The sequence below is a fragment of the Salvelinus sp. IW2-2015 genome, linkage group LG22 (genome assembly GCF_002910315.2).
Source record: "Salvelinus sp. IW2-2015 linkage group LG22, ASM291031v2, whole genome shotgun sequence".
Lineage (NCBI taxonomy): Eukaryota > Metazoa > Chordata > Actinopteri > Salmoniformes > Salmonidae > Salvelinus > Salvelinus sp. IW2-2015.
The window spans coordinates 21,932,567-21,954,501 of NC_036862.1; the positions used below are offsets into that span (position 1 = coordinate 21,932,567).

The following is a 21,935-nucleotide window of genomic DNA, read 5'->3' on the forward strand; positions in this document are numbered from 1 at the left end:
ATGGCTTTTCTTTATACACGTCTAGGAATGATAAGAGATGAATGGATGACACTTTTAAAATCTAATATGGATCCTATTCAGTCAAAATCAATTCCCAATGCACAGTAAGAATTATTTTTGGGATTCAATTTGGACAATTTGGTTAAGTAAACATCCGTTGTTTCTTCAGCATGTGTTTGTCATATAGCAGCTGAGGATGCTCTAAAGGTACACGTCTTATCACAATATTTACAGAAGCCGTTTGGTGCTGAATGTCAAATAGAATATGTAGGAGGAACACAGACTAGGGTTAATTCTAGTCTGCCCTAGAGGAGGACCCCCTCCGCTACATACACACACACCCGACTATCTTTAACGCTTCATTATTTTTCCACCATTCTGAAAAGCCATCTCCATGGTTACGCCCATAGCAGGGGACTGATCTAAATAGCGCTCTTTAACTGACATCTTGGTTACCATCCTTGGTGTCGTCATGGAAGCGGCTGGCAAGAGGGGTCCCCACTAAATATACTTGATATGCCAAATGCTCCTCCACTGAAAAAGCCTTTGTTCTATCAATCTCCATTCCTTTGTTTTGGTTCTAAGCTAGAATATGCCTTTTCCATGTTTTGTTCAACAGGCTACTTCATCTATGACTTCCTTGATATGGTGCTCAACCAGAAGATGATCCTGTCATGGGAGCTCCTATTCCATCACACAGTGGTAAGTGGCCCTGGTAGCATCTACAAGGTTTGAGGTACACGTTATGTACAACCACAGATCTAGGATCAGGTTACCTGACCTCAGGTTACCTGACCTAACCTTGATAAATATCTGACCCTGTATCAGCGGTTAGGTGAAACATAGCCTAGAATCTCTGTCTCAACCTCATTATCTAGCTAAAACACCCTCCAGAGAATACTGAAGCAGTGAAAGCATCACAGTGCACACACATTTTACACACAAAACCCCCACAGTCATTGGCCCCTGTTAGCATACAGCAGAGCTCAAATCATATTTTATTGGTATAAGCATTTTGCTGCACCTGCGATGTCTCTAGCTATAACAATGCAGTAAGATCTAGCAATACAATAACAATACAACACTTCTGCGAGCAGGCCTTTCTAATCGACCTGGCCCGGGTATCCTGGAAGGATATCGACCTCATCCCGTCAGTCGAGGATGCCTGGTCATTTCCTCACCATCTTAGATAAGCATGCCCCGTTCAAAAAAATGCAGAACTAAGAACAGATATAGCCCTTGGTTCACTCCAGACCTGACTGCCATTGACCAGCACAAAAACATCCTGTGACGGACTGCAATAGCATCGAAKAGYCCCCGCGATATGCAACTGTTCAGGGAAGTCAGGAACCAATACACGCAATCAGTCAGGAAAGCAAAGGCTAGCTTTTTCAAGCAGAAATTCGCATCCTGTAGCTCTAACTCCAAAAWGTTTTGGGAGACTGTAAAGTCCATGAAGAACAAGAGCACCTCCTCCCAGCTGCCCACTGCACTGAGGCTTGGTAACATGGTCACCACTGATAAATCCATGATAATCGAAAATTTCAATAAGCATTTCTCAACGGCTGGCCATGCCTTCCTCCTGGCTACTCCAACCCCGGCCAACATCCCCGCCTCCCCCGCAGCTACTCGCCCAAGCCTCCCCAGCTTCTCCTTCACCCAAATCCAGACAGCAGATGTTCTGAAAGAGCTGCAAAACCTGGACTCGTAGAAATCAGCTGGGCTAGACATTCTGGACCCTCTCTTTCTAAAACTATCCGCCGCCATTGTTGCAACCCCTATTACCAGCCTGTTCAACCTCTCTTTCGTATCGTCCGAGATCCCTAAAGATTGGAAAGCTGCCACGGTCATCCCCCTCTTCAAAGGGGGTGACACCCTAGACCCAAACTGTTACAGACCTATATCCATCATGCCCTTCCTATCTAAAGTCTTCGAAAGCCAAGTTAATAAACAGATCACTGACCATTTTCGAATCCCACCGTACCTTCTCCGCTGTGCAATCCGGCTTCCGAGCCGGTCAYGGGTGCACCTCAGCCACGCTCAAGGTACTAAACAATATCATAACCGCTATCAATAAAAGCCAGTACTGTGCAGCCGTCTTCATCGACCTGGCCAAGGCTTTYGACTCTGTCAATCACCGTATTCTTATCGGCAGACTCAATAGCCTTGGTTTTTCTAATGASTGCCTCGCCTGGTTCACCAACTATTTTGCAGGCAGAGTTCAGTGTGTCAAATTGGAGGGCATGTTGTCCGGACCTCTGGCAGTCTCTATTGGGGTACCACAGGGTTCAATTCTCGGGCCGACTCTTTTCTCTGTATATATCAATGATGTCGCTCTTGCTGCGGGCGATTCCCTGATCCACATCTACGCAGACGACACCATTCTGTATACTTCTGGCCCTTGGACACTGTGCTAACTAACCTCCAAACGAGCTTCAATGCCATACAACACTCCTTCCGTGGCCTCCAACTGCTCTTAAACGCAAGTAAAACCAAGTGCATTCTTTTCCACCGTTCGCTGCCCGCCTCTGCCCGCCCGACTAGCATCACCACCCTGGACGSTTCCGACCTAGAATATGTGGACAACTATAAATACCTAGGTGTCTGGATAGACTGTAAACTCTCCTTCCAGACTCATATTAAACATCTCCAATCCAAAATCAAATCTAGAATCGGCTTTCTATTTCGCAACAAAGCCTCCTTCACTCACGCCGCCAAACTTACCCTCGTAAAACTGACTATCCTACCGATCCTCGACTTCGGCGATGTCATCTACAAAATAGCTTCCAACACTCTACTCAGCAAAATGGATGCAGTCTATCACAGTGCCATCCGTTTTGTTACCAAATCACCTTATACCACCCACCACTGCGACCTGTATGCTCTAGTCGGCTGGCCCTCGCTACATATTCATCGCCAGACCCACTGGCTCCAGGTCATCTATAAGTCTATGCTAGGTTAAGCTCCGCCTTATCTCAGTTCACTGGTCACGATAACAACACCCACCCGTAGCTAACCGATCGCTGCAGCTATACATAGTCCATCTGTAAATAGCCCACCCAATCTACCTACCTCATCCCCATACTGTTTTTATTTCATTTACTTTTCTGCTCTTTTGCACACCAATATCTCTACTTGCACATCATCATCTGCTCATTTATCACTCCAGTGTTAATGTGCTATATTGTAATTATTCGCTCCTATGGCCTATTTATTGCCTACCTCCTCATGCATTTTGCACACACTGTATATAGACTTTCTTTTTTCTACTGTGTCATTGACTTGCTTATTGTGTTATTGGCTTACTCCATGTGTAACTCTGTGTTGTTGTCTGTGTCACACTGCTTTGCTTTATCTTGGCCAGGTCGCAGTTGCAAATGAGAACTTGTTCTCAACTAGCCTACCTGGTTAAATAAAGGTGAAATAAAAATTTAAAATACACAAAAATAAATAAAAAAACAAGAAATTGAAGACCTTACTGTTAACCTTTTCCAGCCAGCCTTCCTCAGCAGGCTCCTAACCTGCCTAACATCCCCCTTGAGGAAGTTAACCCCAGGCACGGTAGTGTAACAGAGGTCTTTGGGTAACCACGCTTGCACAATGAGTACATTTGCCAGAGACCTGATTAGTTGCATTGGCAACCTAAGTGAATGCCTAGACTTCAGCTTAGCAGGCTAATSTGCTCTACTGTCCCTTAGAAAGTCTGAGTTTTAACCCCATCGGTCACACTAAATCAAATCAAATKTATTTATATATATAGCCCGTCTTACATCAGCTGATGTCACAAAGTGCTGTACAGAAACCCAGCCTAAAACCCCAAACRGCAAGCAATGCAGGTGTAGAAGCACGGTGGCTAGGAAAAACTCCCTAGAAAGGCCAAAACCTAGGAAGAAACCTAGAGAGGAACCAGGCTGTGAGGGGTGGCCAGTCCTCTTCTGGCTGTGCCGGGTGGAGATTATAACAGAACATGGCCAAGATGTTCAAATGTTCATAAATGACCAGCATGGTCAAATAATAATAATCACAGTAGTTGTCRASGGTGCAACAAGTCAGCACCTCAGGAGTAAATGTCAGTTGGCTTTTCTTAGCYGATCATTAAGAGTATCTCTACCGCTCCTGCKGTCTCTAGAGAGTTGAAAACAGCAGGTCTGGGACAGGTAGCACGTCCGGTGAACAGGTCAGGGTTCCATAGCCGCAGGCAGAACAGTTGAAACTGGAGCAGCAGCACGGCCAGGTGGACTGGGGACAGCAAGGAGTAATCATGCCAGGTAGTCCTGAGGCATGGTCCTAGGGCTCAGGTCCTCCAAGAGAGAGAAAGAAAGAGAGAATTAGAGAGAGCATACTTAAATTCACACAGGACACCGGATAAGACAGGAGAAGTACTCCAGATATAACAGACTGACTCTAGCCCCCCGACACAAACTACTGCAGCATAAATACTGGAGGCTGAGACAGGAGGGGTCAGGAGACACACTAGCTAGGAACTACGCCTCATTATCGTTCTCTTTCCCATCAAGGCTAGACAGCTCCAGTGCTACGTAATAGGCCTCAAGTGAGAGCACCTGGTGAAGAGTCGTTGTTCATCATTGTCCTTTTGAGAAACATTTTCATTGTTCACCAGTGTTCTTGAGAAAGACCTCRTAGTGTTGTTCTCATTCCCTTGAATGGGTTTCTCGTCTTTGTAGAATGCTGCTTGAGGCTTTGCATCAGGGTATGAAGTTGCCTGTTGGCAACAGATCTAGGATCAGTTTGCCCTCCCCCATCCTAACTTTAACCATTGGGGGGTGAAATGCTAAACTGACCATGGCATATRCCAAGGCTCTTCTGCCTGACCCATTTTCATGGCAATACTGAGCTTTTGAAGACCTTTTTATTTTGAGGACCGGTTTGTGATGTTGATGTACATTTTTAGATGGGTGGTTAGAAGAGGATTTGTGTAGATTTGAATTTGTAGAATTTTGTCAAGTCTGTCCATGTCTGCTTTTCTAATAGATGTATTATACTTATATAACTAATGTTTGTGTATAGGTGTCTGAAGTTGAGCCAGTGTATGTGGGCACATGCCTATTTATATGTGTGAGCCTCTATAAGTGTGTGTTTCTCTATATCTCCCGCACACATGCTGGTGAGTAGTACAGTATTCACACTCAGCCTCTCGTGTATGTATGACTCACAGCTGGCTGTTCCTCGTCAATGTATCAACACTGTCCAGGGAAAGCCCTGCATATCTAGACTGACTGACTGGACTCAGTCTGCAGGCAGCTCCATATCTAAACTAAATGACTGGCTGACTGGATTCAGCTCAGCTTGTTAGGCAGCTCCACATGCCTCTGGCCCTGGAAGGATAGTGGCCCAGTGTATTTTGGCTCAGTCCCTCCATGGACTTCATTCTCCCCTGACGTCACCCTATGGTTCTCATCCTCTCCTCTTCCAGGGCCAGCAGCCAGCCAGTCAGTCCCCCATTCTGAGGTGTTGTTGTTGTTGTTCTTCTTCGCTCCCTTCATTCCTGGAAGCTCCATTCAGGACAGGAGGAGGAGGTCTGGATGAGTGTTGACAAATACACAGTCCATGACTGTGGCCTGGGAGGGAACTGAGACTTCCACTTTTCCTCTCCTTCTATCACATCATCCTTTTTGTCTGTGTTGTGGTCCCTTTCTGTCTCCTGCTCTCTCCCTGTGTCTCTATCAGTCTTTCTTTATTCTATCTCTCCTTCTCTCCTCTCTCTCTCACTCTCTCTTTTCCTCTCCCCCTGTGGTTTACTGATGGGGTCAGGGCCTGGCAGTAATGATAAATAAGAACATTGTTTTCTGTTTTTTTGTGAGAAGTAAAGGGAGAGAAACTCTTCTTCAGAATCTGAGATCTCAATGGAGCATTTCATTGGGCTTGTTGACAATTTCTACGGTCTGTGGAAAAAACAGCCTTTATTTGGCGTACCCCCTCATCCTCTGAAAGTAATTTTGGTTAGTTACTCACTTTGTAATGCTGTAGATGGGTTTCTCTGAAATGCAGACTTAACAACACCAAAGACTCAAGCTAAGGACTGACGCTAAAGAGTTAGCATAAGGCAAAGCTTTGGTAGTTGTTCCAGTAGTCGTCGACCAGGCTCGTATTAATCAGGGCATACAGTATCATAGCAGAATGGTTGGGCAATGTAAAACATAAACTAGTGTTTCTTATTGGAGCTCACTGTGTTAGAAAGGTGTGAGTCATCTTACAATGACATATGGGTACTCCACTGGCAGTTTGACACAGAGCAACACGGAGACTCCTCGTATAGCCCCCAAACAACCCCTGACCCCTCCATTCCTTTGGGAAACAGGAAGTCCTGCCGTCTGTGCCAGTAATAGGGCGCCCGTATGAACACAAAACTGCCCSACTCAGATCTGACTGAGGAGGTACTGTCATATGTATGAAAGAGCATATGGAAGATTCATAACAGAATATATCAGGGTCTGGAAACAGACATTCTGACAAGCACCATATTTGCATTTGCAGAAGTTGTCAGGGGTGCTTTTTGTTTCAAGGGGTTTTCTGCTGTAKTTTCAGTAACATAATTGAGAATTTCAATAAGCATTTTTCTACGGCTGGCCATGCTTTCCACCTGGCTACCACGGTCAACCGCCCGGCACCCCTCACTGCAACTTGCCCAAGCCTCCCACATTTCTCCTTCACCCAAATCCAGATAGCTGATGTTCTGAAGAGCATAAAATCTGGACCCCTACAAATCAGCAGGGCTAGACAATCTGGACTCTCTCTTCCTAAAATTATCCGCCGAAATTGTTGCAACCCCTATTACTGGCTTGTTCAACCTCTCTTCCGTATCGTCTGAGATCCCCAAAGATTGGAAAGCTGCCGCGGTCATCCCTCTCTTCAAAGGGGGAGACACTCTAGACCCAAACTGCTACAGACCTATATCTATCCTACCCTGCCTTTCTAAGGTCTTCGAAAGCCAAGTTAACAAACAGATACCGACCATTTCGAATCCCACCGTACCTTCTCCGCTATGCAATCTGGTTTCAGAGCTGGTCATGGGTGCACCTCAGCCACGCTCAAGGTCCTAAACGATATCATAACCGCCATCGATAAGAGACATTACTGTGCAGCTCTATTCATCGACCTGGCCAAGGCTTTCGACTCTGTCAATCACCACATTCTTATCGGCAGACTCAACAGCCTTGGTTTCTCAAATGACTGCCTCACCTGGTTCACCAACTACTTCTCTGGCAGAGTTCAGTGTGTCAAATCGGAGGGACTGTTGTCCGGACCTCTGGCAATCTCTATGGGGGTGCCACAGGATTCAATCCTCGGGCCGACTCTTTTCTCTGTATACATCAATGATGTCGCTCTTGCTGCTGGTGATTCTCTGATCCACCTCTAYGCAGACGACACCATTCTGTATACTTCTGGCCCTTCTTTGGACACTGTTAACTAACCTCCAGACGAGGTCACCAAAGCCCCATATACTACCCACCACTGCGACCTGTATGCTCTCGTTGGCTGGCCCTCGCTTCATATCCGTCGCCAAACCCACTGGCTCCAGGTCATCTATAAGTCGTTGCTAGGTAAAGCACCGCTTTATCTCAGCTCACTAGTCACCATAGCAGCACCCACCTGCAGCACGCGCTCCAGCAGGTATATCTCACTGGTCACCCCCAAAGCCAATTCCTCCTTCGGCCGCCTTTCCTTCCAGTTCTCTGCTGCCAATGACTGGAACAAACTGCAAAAATCACTGAAGCTGGAGACCCATATCTCCCTCACTAGCTTTAAGCACCAGCTGTCAGAGCAGCTCACAGATCACTGCACCTGTACATAGCCAATCTGTAAATAGCCCATCCAACTACCTCATCACCATATTTTTTTTATTATTTTGCTCCTTTGCACCCAAGTACCACTACTTGCACACTCATCTTCTGCACATCTATCACCCCAGTGTTTAATTTGCCATACTGTAATAATTTCGCCACTTTGGCCTATTTATTGCCTCACCCCCCTTATCCTACCTYATTTGCACACAATGTATATAGACTTTCTCTATTGTATTATTGACTGTATGTTTGTTTATTCCATGTGTAACTCTGTGTTGTTGTTTGTGTCACACTGCTTTGCTTTATCTTGGCCAGGTTGCAGTTGTAAATGAGAACTTGTTCTCAACTGGCCTACCTGGTTAAATAAAGGTGAAAAAAATAAAAAATAAAAACATTTTTGGAGTTGCCACTGCCCTTGACTGGGTTCATGGAAAAACAAGGAAACATTTACCGTAAAAAGCTCCCCTCTCCTCCTTGTATGTAGGCTGCCTCAGTTGGCCATGACAGTTGGAAATATTGAGGTTGCTATGAACGAGGGTGATAGATACTAGAGCACTGCTGCAKAAGTTAATGAAAGAAGCATTTAGAAAATGAAATTGAGCCTAATGCAGTTCATTTAAGATGTTTAGGTCAGCAGGGGAGATGTAATTTGACTCTAGTTGCTTTTCTAATTGCAGTCGCTATAGCTACGCTCTTAATTCAACCGCTCTCTGACTGAGATGTTTTTGAAGGTTTCAACAGTGTTTGCTGTTTCCCTCCAACACAAATTGCTTTCATTCTTGTCTCGTTACGTATTATTGAGTTTGCTTATTAGTAGTGCTTAGTGCTGGTAGGGAAGTGTCATGCGCTACTCTCGAACTGTTATTTTGACTGCTGTGTTCCATCTTTGAGATACACTATCATCGATTCCCTTACATACTACATCTGTATCTACAGGGCATTTGGAAAGTATTTAGACCCCTTGACCTTTTCCATTTTTTTTTGTTACAGCCTTATTCTAAAATTGATTATTTCTACAGTACCCCACAATGACAAAGCAAAAACTGGTTTTTAGAAATGTATTAAAAATTAAATATTACATTTACATAAGTTTTCAGACCCTTTACTCAGTACTTTGTTGCAGCACCTTTGGCAACGTTTACACCCTCGAGTCTTCTTGGGTATGACGTTACAAGCTTGGCACACCTGTATTTGGGGAGTTTGTCCCATTCTTCTTTGCAGATCCTTTCATGCTCTGTCAGGTTGGAGGGGGAGCGTCGCTGCACAGCTATATTCAGGTCTCTCCAGAGATGATCGAKCAAGTCCAGGCTCTGGCTGGGCCACTCAAGGACATACAGAGACTTGTCCCGAAGCCACTCCTGCGTTGTCTTGGCTGTGTGCTTAGGATCTGAGGTCCTGAGCGCTCTAGAGTAGGTTTTCATCAAGGATCTCTCTGTACTTTGCTCTGTTCATCTTTCCCTCGATCCTGACTAGTCTCGCAGTTCCTGCTGCTGAAAAACATCCCCACAGCATGATGCTGCAACCACCATGCTTCACTGTAGGGATGGTGTCTGGTTTCCTCCATATGTGACACTTGGCATTCGGTTAAAAGACTTCAATATTGGTTTCATCAGACCAGAGAATCTTTTTTCTCATGGTCTGAGAGTCCTTTAGGAGCCTTTTGGCAAACTCCAAGCGGGCTGTAATGTTCCTTTTACTGAGGAATGTCTTCCGTCTGGCCACTCTACCATAAAGGCCTAATTGGTGGAGTGCTGCAGAGATGGTTGTCCTTATGGAAGATTCTCCCATCTCCACAGAGGAACTCTGGAGCTCTGTCAGAGTGAGCATCAGGTTCTTGGTCACCTCCTTGACCAAGGCCCTTCTCCCCCGATTGCTCAGTTTGGCCGGGCGGCCAGCTCTAGGAAGGTTCTTGGTGGTTCCAAACGTCTTCCATTTGAGAATGATGTAGGCCACTGTGTTCATGGGGACCTTCATTGCTGCAGAAATTCTTTGGTACCCTTCCCCAGGTACCCTTCCGACAATTAATTTAACCTCATGGCTTGGTTTTTGCTCTGACATACACTGTCAACTGTGGGACCTTATGTAGACAGGTTTGTGTCTTTCCAAATCATATCCATTCAATTTGGAGAAACATCTCAAGGATGATCAATTTTGAGTCTCATAGCAAAGGTTCTGAATATTTATGTAAATCTGATTTTTCTGGGTTTTAGGTTTAATACATTTATAAAAATGTCAAAAACATTTTTTTTCTCTTTGCCATTATGGGGTATTGTGTGTAGATTGATGAGAATTTGTTTTATTTAATACATTTTAGAATAAGGTTGTAATGTAACAAAGTGGAGAAAGGGAAGGGGTCTGAATACTTTCCAAATACACTGTATGCCCCTACTGCCTGCCATCTTCTCTTCTCCTCCTTTCATCTCCCGTCCTCTCGCTTTCTCTCCCCCCGGCTTCTTCTCAAAAGACCCTGATATTCCCGCTCCTGCAGACCAGTCTTTGTCCATGTCCCCTCGTTCTGTCAGATTCCACTGACTCGCCACCTAATATAGCCTTAGTACAGCAGCCGCCAAAGCTGTAGTACATGCCATGCGTTCTGCTTCTTCATTCCAAAGTTATTGAACATTCTCATCCCTCTCTTAAGTGTACTCTAAAAGCAAAAAAAAAGCATGTTGTTATAATTTCGAATTTGCTTTGGAAGTAAATTCATGAACATCATTTTCTGTAATATGTGGTTTGTGGTTTGCTTTTTACAAACCACTAAAATGTTCCTGGACTTGAAGAAGCAATGTCAGCAGGAGCAGTTTCATTTGTATAGCAGGCTGCTGAATGTATTTGCCAAAGAAATATTCCAGAGATCTTCATGTGCTCCACAGACATTCCTCTTTTGGCCAGGGTTCTACTCTGTGGGTTGAGGAGGCAGAAGGAGTATCGCTTTCTATTTATTTTTGCGCAAGTTTCAGTTCTTTCAACATGTCGCCTAAACCTAGAGCTATGAGCTATAACCTCATGTGTTTTAGCCCTATCACTGCATGGATGTTTTTAGAACTTACAATTACCAAAGTGAGAACACCAACTTTGAGTTGGGCTGCCATTCTCCCAAGCCCACACCACCTACTGTGAAGTACAATAGAGAAGGATAATGTGGTTGAGTGTGAGATTGAGTGTGAAGGAGAGGAAAGGGAAAGTGGGGTGAGGCAGAGAATGTGTCTATAGATTCTTGGCGGGAGAGTTGTAGTGTGTTTTGCGGCCGACATCTCTTTGGAGGAGGGAAACCCCTCTGCCTCGCTCCTCAGCATGTGTTTCCAGACAGAAGAAATCTGGTCTCCACATGAACCCCCTCTCACACACGCTCAGCCCAGATCTCCACCCCCATATCCCATACACCCAAACAGTCAAAACAGCACCCCATCCACCCCAAATCCACTCACTCAAGACAGCCTCTGCCCCTTCTCATTGCAACAGACCGATGGGGATCTGTAGTTAGTTATATGCATGTGCATGTTTTCATCTAGGTCCAGTGTTCTTCTTTTGTAAAACGTTTCTTGTTTCCATTCCTCAGTGTCGTTCCATACAGTAAACTACTCATCCAATGATACCAGCCTATCTAAGACCCCTCTCATCCAATATCCACACATAGATTGAACCAGCCTCTTAACTAGAAACCAGTCAACGAAAAAACATGCAGGGCAGATGAGTAAAATTCTCAAAGTGCTAGTAAATCTTCTTGGCAGGTAGCCTAGTGGTTAGAGCGTTGGACTAGTAACCGAAAGGTTGCAAGATCGAATCCCCAAGCTGACGAGGTAAAGATCTGTCGTTCTGCCCCTGAACAAGGCAGTTAACCCACTGTTCCTAGGCCGTCATTGAAAATAAGAATTTGTTCTTAAGTTACTTGCCTAGTTAAATAAAGGAAAAATAAATAAATACCTCAACAGTAAACTTTTTAACATTTTGTTGTACACTGGTATTGGACAGAAACATAATTATTGTGCCTAGAGCCTGACAATAAGAATCTCTGCGAAGTCATAACGTCCCTACATTGTTATGAAGTGTCCACATTGTCAGGAAGAACCCACATTGTCATAAACATTATTCTGTTGCTAAGAGGTTGGGCAGGAAATCCAGATGTGCTTAAACAGAGTGACTGTTGTGAGATGTTGGCATGGCAACCAGGAATGCGGTTCTTCAAGGAATCCGCTACGTTCAGAAAACAGAGAGCCAGGCCCAGGGAGAACAGAATGAGGGAGTTGGTCTTTAGTGACTTCATACTGTAGTCAAGGTGACGCTATAGGAGGAAGCAGGGCTCTCCAGAGGGTGGTGCGGTCTGCCCACACATCATCGGGGGCAAACTACCTGCCCTCCAGGACACCTACAGCACCCGATGTCATAGGAAGGCCAAAAAGATCATCAGGGACAACAACCACCCGAGCCACTGCCTGTCATCCAGAAGGCGAGGTCAGTACGGGTGCATCAAAGCTGGGACCGAGAGAGAAGCTGTTTTTCAGTCTCAAGGCCATCAGACTGTTAAATAGCCATCACTAGCACATAGCGGCTGCTGCCAATATACATAGACTTGAAATCACTGGCCACTTTAATAAATGGAACACTAGTCACTTTAATAATGTTTACATAGCTTGCATTACTCATCTCATATGTATTACTGTATTCTATACTAGTCTACTGTATCTTAGTCTATGCCGCTCTGACATTGCTCGTCCATATATTTATATATTCCTAATTCCATTCCTTTACTTAGATTTGTGTGTATTGGGTATATGTTGTGAAATTGTTAGATATTTCTTGTTAGATATTACTGCACAGTCAGAGCTAGAAACACAAGCATTTTGCTACACCCACAATAACATCTGCTAAACACGTATATGTGACCAATTAAATTGTATTTTATTTAGAGGGAGCGGGAGAGAGAGAGACTTGGCTGCCAGCCAGAAGGATAGCTGTGAATTCCAAAGCATTTATGTCTACGGTTTTCCAGCAACTATGGAGTGTGTGCAGTCTTGGGAGGAGAGGATGTACTCAAAAGACAATCCCAGATTCCAACATGTGTATAGGGAAATTCCTATATTTAGCTCAGTTACAGTTGTTCAAAAAACACACAATTTAAATGTATGCTGGGTAGTTATGGAAACATTTGAATTTGCTCAAAATGTAAAGCACAAGTATTCATAGGATAAATGTATTGTACACTGACAGTAGTCTGTAGTGTACATATACAGCCAAGTGGTCACTGAGTAGTGTAGGTACATTGTTTTTGAAGTAGCTTCTATACTAATCAACATCTAGGAGAAAGTTAGGTGAGGTGAGTCACCAAAACCAATTAACACTTCCACACCTATCACCTGGCAACCACTAGTGAGGACTAGTGACTTGAGTATGAATGTCACAGCGACCTTTCGAAACACATTTCATGATGAAAACACAACTTTTTTTGTAGTTTACCATTACTAACCGTGGATGCCCAGCATACACACAATGTTTTTTTTTCTTTCTAAATCTATAGTCATTCGTTCACCGTGGCATTAACCCTGATCAGCCCTAGAAGGGTCATCACAGTATCTACTACTGCGGATGTGGGTTGTTTTCTGTAACGTGGACGTGTGTGGGGGTGGGGGGTTTGTGTTCATGTGGGGGTGGGGGGTTTGTGTGAACATGATGGTTCATACAGATATTTTTTACGTGTAGACTTTGACTCCTCGCTACACTTACATACTGTACATAAAACGTCCTCTCCTGAACCACACCCTGGCCCTGCTTTATACAAGACAGGATGGTTTCCATAGGCTTTCCCATTTAGTTCCTTACCATAGACTTCCCTAGCCCATTTCCCTTCCCTTACAATATCCCCCACTGGAAAAAATGGAAAAGCTCCATCTGTCTACTCCAGTCCAGTATTGACCCATTGCTATCAGAGTAACTCTGTTTGAGTGTGATGGTCGCTATGGAGCGTGGTGTTATTAGTCAGTAAACTGCCTTCTGGGACCAGCCGATAGGGAGAACAGGCCTGTTTTTTTGGGTGGGGGCTGATGAGTGTTGTAATGAGTGTTGAATGCAGTGGTGGTTACAGGGCTGTGTGTGTGTGCCTACCAGACTGGTTGTGCAACCCAACTTTACAGTAAAAGCCTGTTACCATTTTGATTCTTAGAATCATGACTAGTCGAGATGACACAGAACTCCTGCTGTTGCTATGTTCTTTACAGTTAGAGACTAATCATTAGCTTTGTACACAAAAGCATCAAACACCTAACACCCCATCTTGTGTTTGGCATGCTTGAGTGTGTGAAGTGTGTGTACATGTGCGTGATAGTATATTGTACAGGGAGTCAGGGTCTGAGTGGTGTTTATGCCTTCCTGTTATATTTAGGCCCTGTGAGGAATGTGCCTGGTCCCTGGCCCCATGTTTACATTACACATACTGCGCTGCATTGAGGACTGGCCATCACAAATGCTGTTTACCTTCACCTTTGACTCTGCACTGAGATGAGACACACAAAATTTGGCGTGGGGGGGTATTTGTCAAAAGAAATCAAAATGTATTGGTCACCTGCACAGTTTTGAAGATGTTATCTCTCCAACAATGCAGCAATATCTAGCAATACAATAACAACACACACATAATCCAAAAGTAAAACAAAAAAAGAAAGAACAAGAAATGAAGACATATCAGAATCTGACTGTTTACCTTTTCCAGCCAGCCTTCCTCATCAGGTTCCTATCCTGCCTGACATCCCCTTAAGGAAATTAACCCCCAGGCACGCTAGTGTAACACCGTTGAAGTCGGAAGTTTACATACACTTAGGTTGGAGTCATTTAAACATGTTTTTCAACCACTCCACAAATTTCTTGTTTACAAACTATAGTTTTGGCAAGTCGGTTAAGACATCTACTGTGTACATGACACAAGTAATTTTTCCAACAATTGTTTACTGACAGATTATTTCACTTTTATAATTCACTTGGTGCGAAAAGTACAAATCAATCCCAGAACAACAGCAAAGGACCTTGTGAAGATGCTGGAGGAAAGAGATACGAAAGTGTTTATATCCACAGTAAAACGAGTCCTATATATCGACACAACCTGAAAGGCTGCTCGGCAAGGAAGAAGCCACTGCTCCAAAACCGCCATAAAAAAGCCAGACTACGGTTTGCAACTGCACATGGGGACAAAGATCGTACTTTTTGGAGAAATGGCCTCTGGTCTGATGAAACAAAAATAGAACTGTTTGGCCAAAATGACCATCGTTATGTTTGGAGGAAAAAGGGGGAGGCTTGCAAGCCAAAGAACACCACCCCAACCGTGAAGCACAGGGGTGGTAGCATCATGTTGTGGGGGTGCTTTGCTGCAGGAGGGTCTGGTGCACTTCACAAAATATATGGCATCATGAGGCTGGAAAATGATGTGGATATATTGAAGCAACATCTCAAGACATCAGTCAGGAAGTTAAAGCTTGGTCGCAAATGGGTCTTCCAAATGGACAATGACCCCAAGCATACTTCCGAAAGTTGTGGCAAAGTGGCTTAAGGACAACAAAGTCAAGGTATTGGAGTGGCCATCACAAAGCCCTGACCTCAATCCTATAGAAAATTTGTGGACAGAACTGAAAAAGCATGTGCGAGCAAGGAGGCCTACAAACCTGAYTCAGTTACACCAGCTCTGTCAGGAGGAATGGKCCAAAATTCACCCAACTTATTGTGGGAAGCTTGTGGAAGGCTCCCCAAAACGTTTGACGCAAGTTAAACAATTTTAAAGGCAATGCTACCAAATASTAATTGAGTGTATGTAAACTTCTGACCCACTGGGAATGTGATGAAAGAAATAAAAGCTGAAATAAATCATTCTCTCTACTATTATTCTGACATTTCACATTCTTAAAATAAAGTGGGGATTCTAACTGACCTAAGACAGGGAACGTTTACTCAGATTAAATGTCAGGAATTGTGAAAAACTGAGTTTAAATGTATTTGGCTAAGGTGTATGTACACTTCTGACTTCAACTGTAGGTCTTTGGGTAACCACGCTCGCATGATGAGTACACTTGCCAGAGACCTAATTTAGTTGCATTGGCTCCCTAAGTGAATGCCTAGACTTCAGCTTAGCGGGCTAATGTGCTCTACTGTCCCTTAGAAAGTCTGGGTTTGGACTGGGTTTGGACTGTTACATACAGTACCAGTCAAAAGTTTGGACACCTACTCATTCAAGGGTCCGGACCTCTGGCAGTTTCTATGGGGGTACCATAGGGTTCAAATCTTGGTCCGACTCTTTTCTCTGTATATATCAACGATGTCACTTGCTGCGGGTGATTCCTTGATCCACATCTACGCAGAAGACACCATTCTGTATACATCTGGCCCTTCTTTGGACACTGTGTTAACAAACCTCCAAACGAGCTTCAATGCCATACAGCACTCCTTCTGTGGCCTCCAACTGCTCTTAAACACTAGCAAAACTAAATGCATGCTTTTCAACCGATTGCTGCCCACACCCACCCGCCCGACTAGCATCACTACTCTGGGCGGTTCTGACTTTGAACATGTGGACAACTACAAATACCAAGGTGTCTGGCTAGACTGTAAACTCTCTTTCCAGACTCACATTAAGCATCTCCAATCCAAAATTAAATCTAGAATCGGCTTCCTATTTCGCAACAAAGCCTCCTTCACTCACGCCGCCAAACTTACCCTCGTAAAACTGACTATTCTACCGATCCTCGACTTCGGCGATGTCATTTACAAAATAGCTTCCAATACTCTACTCAGCAAACTGGATGCAGTCTATCACAGTGCCATCCGTTTTGTCACCAAAGCCCCATATACCACCCACTACTGCAACCTGTATGCTCTCGTTGACTGGCCCTCGCTACATATTCGTCGCCAGACCCACTGGCTCCAGGTTATCTATGAGTCTATGCTAGGTAAAGCTCCGCCTTATCTCAGCTCACTGGTCACCATAACAACACCCATAGCACGCCCTCCAGCAGGTATATCTCACTGGTCATCCCCAAAGCCCACACCTGCTCTGGCCGCCTTTCCTTCCAGTTCTCTGCTGCCAATGACTGGAATGAATTGCAAAATTCGCTGAAGTTGGAGACATATCTCCCTCACTAACTTTAAGCATCAGCTTTCTGAGCAGATTACCGATCGCTGCAGCTGTACACAGCCCATCTGTAAATAGCCCATCCAACTACCTTCCCTCATCCCCATATTATTTTTATTTACTTTTTTGCACACCAATATTTCTACTTGCACATCATCATCTGCACATCTATCACTCCAGTGTTAACTTGCTAAATTGTAATTACTTTGCAACTATGGCCTGTTTATTGCATTACCTCCTTACAACATTTGCACATACTGTATATTTATATATATTTTTTATTTCACCTTTATTTAACCAGGTAGGCCAGTTGAGAACAAGTTCTAATTTACAACTTCGACCTGGCCAAGATAAGGCAAAGCAGTGCGACACAAACAACAACACAGAGTTACACATGGAATAAACAAACATACAGTCAATAAATAACACAATAGGAAAAGTCTGATTGATTTGCACTTTTCACACCAAAGTACATTCATCTCCAGGAGACAGAACGCGTCTCCTTCCTGAGMGGTATGACTGCTGCGTGGTCCCATGGTGTTTATACTTGCGTACTATTGTTTGTACAGATGAACGTGGTACCTTCAGGCATTTGGAAATTTCTCCCAAGGATGAACAAGACTTGTGGAGGTCTTGGCTGATTTCTTTAGATTTTCCCATGATGTCAAGCAAAGAGTCACTGAGTTTGAAGGTAGGCCTTGAAATACATCCACAGGTACACCTCCAATTGACTCAAATTATGTCCATTAGCCTATCAGAAGCTTCTAAAGTCATGACATCATTTTCTGGAATTTTCCAATCTGTTTAAAGGCACAGTGAACCTCATGTATGTAAACTTCTGACCCACTGGAATTGTGATACAGTGAATTATTTGTGAAATAATCTGTCTATAAACAATTATTGGAAAAATGACTTGTGTCATCCACAAAGTAGATGTCCTAACCGCATTGCCAAAACTATAGTTTGTTAACAAGAAATGTGTAGAGTGGTTGGAAAATGAGTTTTAATGACTCCAACCTAAGTGTATGTAAACTTCCGACTTCAACTATACATAGGCCAGCAGTCCCTAAGGTGCAGGGTTGAGTAACCGGGTCATAGCCGGCTAGTAACAGTGTCTAAAGTTCAGGGCAGGGTACTGGGCGGAGGCCGGCTAGTGATGACTGATTAACAGTCTGATGGCTTGGAGATAGAAGCTGTTTATCAGTCTCTCGATCCCTGTTCTGTCTCCGCCTTCTAGGTGGTGTGTGTGTACTGTCTTCATTTCATCACCTGCAGAACAGGCTGCTCAGGCTACCAAGATTCACTCTGGAGGCCTTTTTTTGTCCTGAGGTTTCATGTCATCATCTGTAACCAGGGAAACAGGTTTGGTTTGAGGTGCGTTAACCTCTCGGAGCTCAGAGTGAGGTCAATGCTCTACAGATGGACTGACTCCGTTCCATTCCCACCTGGCTGACATTTCTGGTTTTTCTGCTGCCTTGTCTTTTTCTGCCATCTTGCCCATGACTCTACAAATCTTAGTAGGATGAAGTTGCATCTAAATGCTTATCAACACCCAAGTCAATTATCTGTTATTCCTAGAAATTGAGTATCTAGGCCACTTTTGTTTTTATCCTCCGCCATTGTCGCTCTGCCAGTGCTGTGTGCCACCTTGGGTCTTCCTTAACAATATCGGCCATCTTTGATCTATCTTTCCCTTATCTGCCATTCTTGACTGTGGTTAAGGAAACACACGCAAATACAAGCTATTTTCACCCTTTCTCCTTTACCCCCAACCAGTTCAATATACACAAAACGAGAGAAAATGCTTTGAAACTAGGGTTCTACTGCTGATTTTTGCTTTCCATTTCAAAACGTTTTGCTACGTTGTACCCTACTGAACATGACACAGCAGCACATAGTGTAAGAGCAAGGCTAACCTCACCGTGCCCACTTTCCCATCCATGCTGTCACAGACTGGGTCCCCTGCCAGCAGTCTCATCCTCCTGACCCTGTGTATATCCACTATGTGTCTCTGTCTGTGGCAGTGTTAATAGGCTACCAGCAGCTCGCTGCCAAGCCTGACCCTTGCTTAGCAGGGGATAGCCTGCTAATGGTGAATCATTCTGATGGTCCAGGGCTGTCTTATCTGTCTGTCTGATACAGGGGAGAGAGGATTACAGTAGCTTCAACCCCAGCCAGGGGGGCTCACTGTCGGGCAAGGTTTTGGGGTTCATCCCCTTTCATGGTTTGATTTAATTTGGTTAACTGACAGGACCCAGCCAGGATCTAGGCTATGGTCTCTGGTCCTAAGGCTACCATCTCCTGATTATGGCCTGACTGCTTCGCTGGATCATAGTAGGGAATAAAGGTTTTGTAGTGTAGAGCTTGTGTAAGGGGTTATTAAGTGAGTGCCTCCTCACCCACTTCTATCAATGATTACAGTCAGTCATTATATACATGGCTCTGATTACCCACTCCCTTCCCAAGGACAGGGAGGAAACTACAATCAGTGTCTCTACTGAAGATACCTCTCACTAACGACGCTCCTCAAACATCATCGAGGAAGCCATGGCCATACAAGCAGACATAAACACACATAGTAGGATCTCCAATGAGTCTGCTAAGTCTATTGTCCCAGGGTCATCAGGAATCATTATGTATGCAGGCTTTTTATTTCAACCAATAATCCATGGTCAAATTCTACTATTTGAAGTATCACAGATAAGTAACCAAAATGGATTCTGAATATCAAACAGTATTTCTGAAATAGGTGATTCAAAAATGTTTGTTCTAATTAACCAAGCACTTATTCTTAATACATACAGTTAGTACGTGTCTGTCTTAATGTTCAGCTGAAGTGAGAACCAGCCTACACAGTGAGTGCCAAGGATCAACGTTGAGAGACCATACAGCACTCATACAAGACGTCACAAAGAGAGCTACAAGGTGATAGATAATCATGTAAACAGAATCCTGGCCATGAGGTCTCTTATCAGAGCATTTTATAAGGCTTTTATTTGACCTCCACAGTTCCTGTTTTGAGTGTCCGGGAGGAGATGTGTGACCTGGAGGAACGATAAGACAGGTTGAAGTTTAGTGTGAGTGTGTATGTATGAAAGACTGGGGTGTTTACCTGGGACTTCTCTCTCCCTGGGGAAAGAGTCACAAACACCTTATTGGCTAAGAGCAGCATGGGATTAGGGCCTCTATATATACACACACATACACACAACCTGCAGCAGGAGATAGGACAAAATGCTGTGTCTCACGTCAGTGCTGGCCTACTGGTAGTCTGGCTAAATAGGTTTTATTATTCAGACATGCTTGGACCTGAGTTGCAACATGTAAGCGTCTCTTTCTGTCTTTTTATTCCTCTTTAGGGGGTAGCCACTAGCCAGTGTGTGTGCTGACCTTTAGACTAGACCTCAGTGTGTGTGCTGCTGTTTATCCCATCACCATTTGTCAGTTTAGGGACGGCACCTCGTCTGTTGACTCCAGCCTCACCCCTGGGGCCACACACACACCACACACATACACACACTGAAAGCCCTTCCATTGGGTCCTGCCTAATTGTTAAGCTCAGTTGCACAACTGAGCCATTGAGGATGTTTGAGTGTCCTAACAAGAGACTTTGTGCTTTACATCGCTACATTGGTGTGCCAGTAACTGCTATGTAACATGGTCTACAGCTTCCCAGAATTAAAGCTGCATTTCAAATGGCACCCTATTCCCTATGTAGTTTGCTACTTTTGTGCACACACACACAGTGCACTATATTTGGAATAGGGTGYCATTTGGGAGACAGACTGAGTAATTCAGTGGTTTGAATTGAGAGTAGTGACAGGAGTTTTGAGAAAGGTTCGGGTTAGTAACAGTGTGGACAGGGGTCATTGGACTACTAGGGCATTGCTGTTCTCAATGGGATATTTTGGGGAAAACATWAATCTGCCCTCCAGTCTGCTACAGTAACTAAGATGGATGTGAGATTTACTGATCTAACTCTGACACACAACACAATATAGACGTTGTAAAGGCAGCTGCATTCTAATAAAAGATTATTCAAAATATTTCCCTGAAGTTATTGTATAACAGAGCAGTATGTACACATTCTGTAGTGGCTCTATTGTAGACTGGCATTGGGTGCCACCTATTGATTCTAGTACGCTACTACATCACCCGTTACCAAAGACTGTCTGATATGCTGTAACCTCAGACTTTCATTTCATAACCATGACCTTGCAGATGTTTCATAAGCATGATGACCTTCCTCAATGTAATTAAATAAAGAGTACTCAGTGTTTGACATTCAAAGGCATGTATCTGACAAGCAAATAAATGAAAAACAAACAAAGGCTTGTTATGATAATCTAACTGCATGAAATTTTCCTGGAAATAATAYAAGGTTTATCATAAATACAAAAAAAGTCTGTAGTGCTTTGAGTCAGATGGTCACAGGATGTGGTGCGTTTTGCACCGTGGCTAATATGGTGGACATGACCTAAGTCATGAGATCCCAGTCATCCCACCACTACCTCATGAGATGATGGTTAACCATGTGACTTCTGGGTAGATGAGTAGGTTGTTTGTTTGTTATGTTAGGACTCGTGAGTTGACTCAGACCTGGACTCGAAAGCTAGGGACTTAGGACTTAAGTCAAACTCTAGGTTTAGGAATTTGACTAAATCACTGCCACTCGGTCTCTCTCTCTCTCTCTCTCTCTCTCTCTCTCTCTCTCTCTCTCTCTTTCTCTTTCTCTTTCTCTTTCTCTTTCTCTCTCTTTCTCTCCTAGGTGATCAGCTGTTTCGGCATCACCGTCCTGACCGGTCGCTACGTGGGCTTTGCTGTGGTKGCCCTCCTGGTTGAGATCAACTCTGTGTTCCTCCACCTGCGGCAGATCTTACGCATGGCCAGCCTAGCAGAGGGCGACCTCTACCGCATCAACAGCATGGTCAACCTAGGTACTGTCACGTTCATAAGGTTTCAATGATGAAAGGATATTTTTTATGAACAGCTAGCTTGTGCTAGACATTTATTATCTATAACTT

At 44.1% G+C, this 21,935-nt stretch overlaps 1 protein-coding gene across 1 annotated transcript in view; it reads left to right on the forward strand.

The window, feature by feature from the left end:
* The window catches only part of tlcd2 (TLC domain containing 2), a 44,807-nt gene that overhangs the window by 17,755 nt on the left and 5,117 nt on the right, over positions 1-21,935 (forward strand). The window contains exons 3-4 of the mRNA XM_024014165.2: positions 620-702; positions 21,680-21,848. Coding sequence (XP_023869933.1) covers positions 620-702; positions 21,680-21,848 — 252 coding nt within the window. The remainder of the gene's footprint in view (positions 1-619; positions 703-21,679; positions 21,849-21,935) is intronic.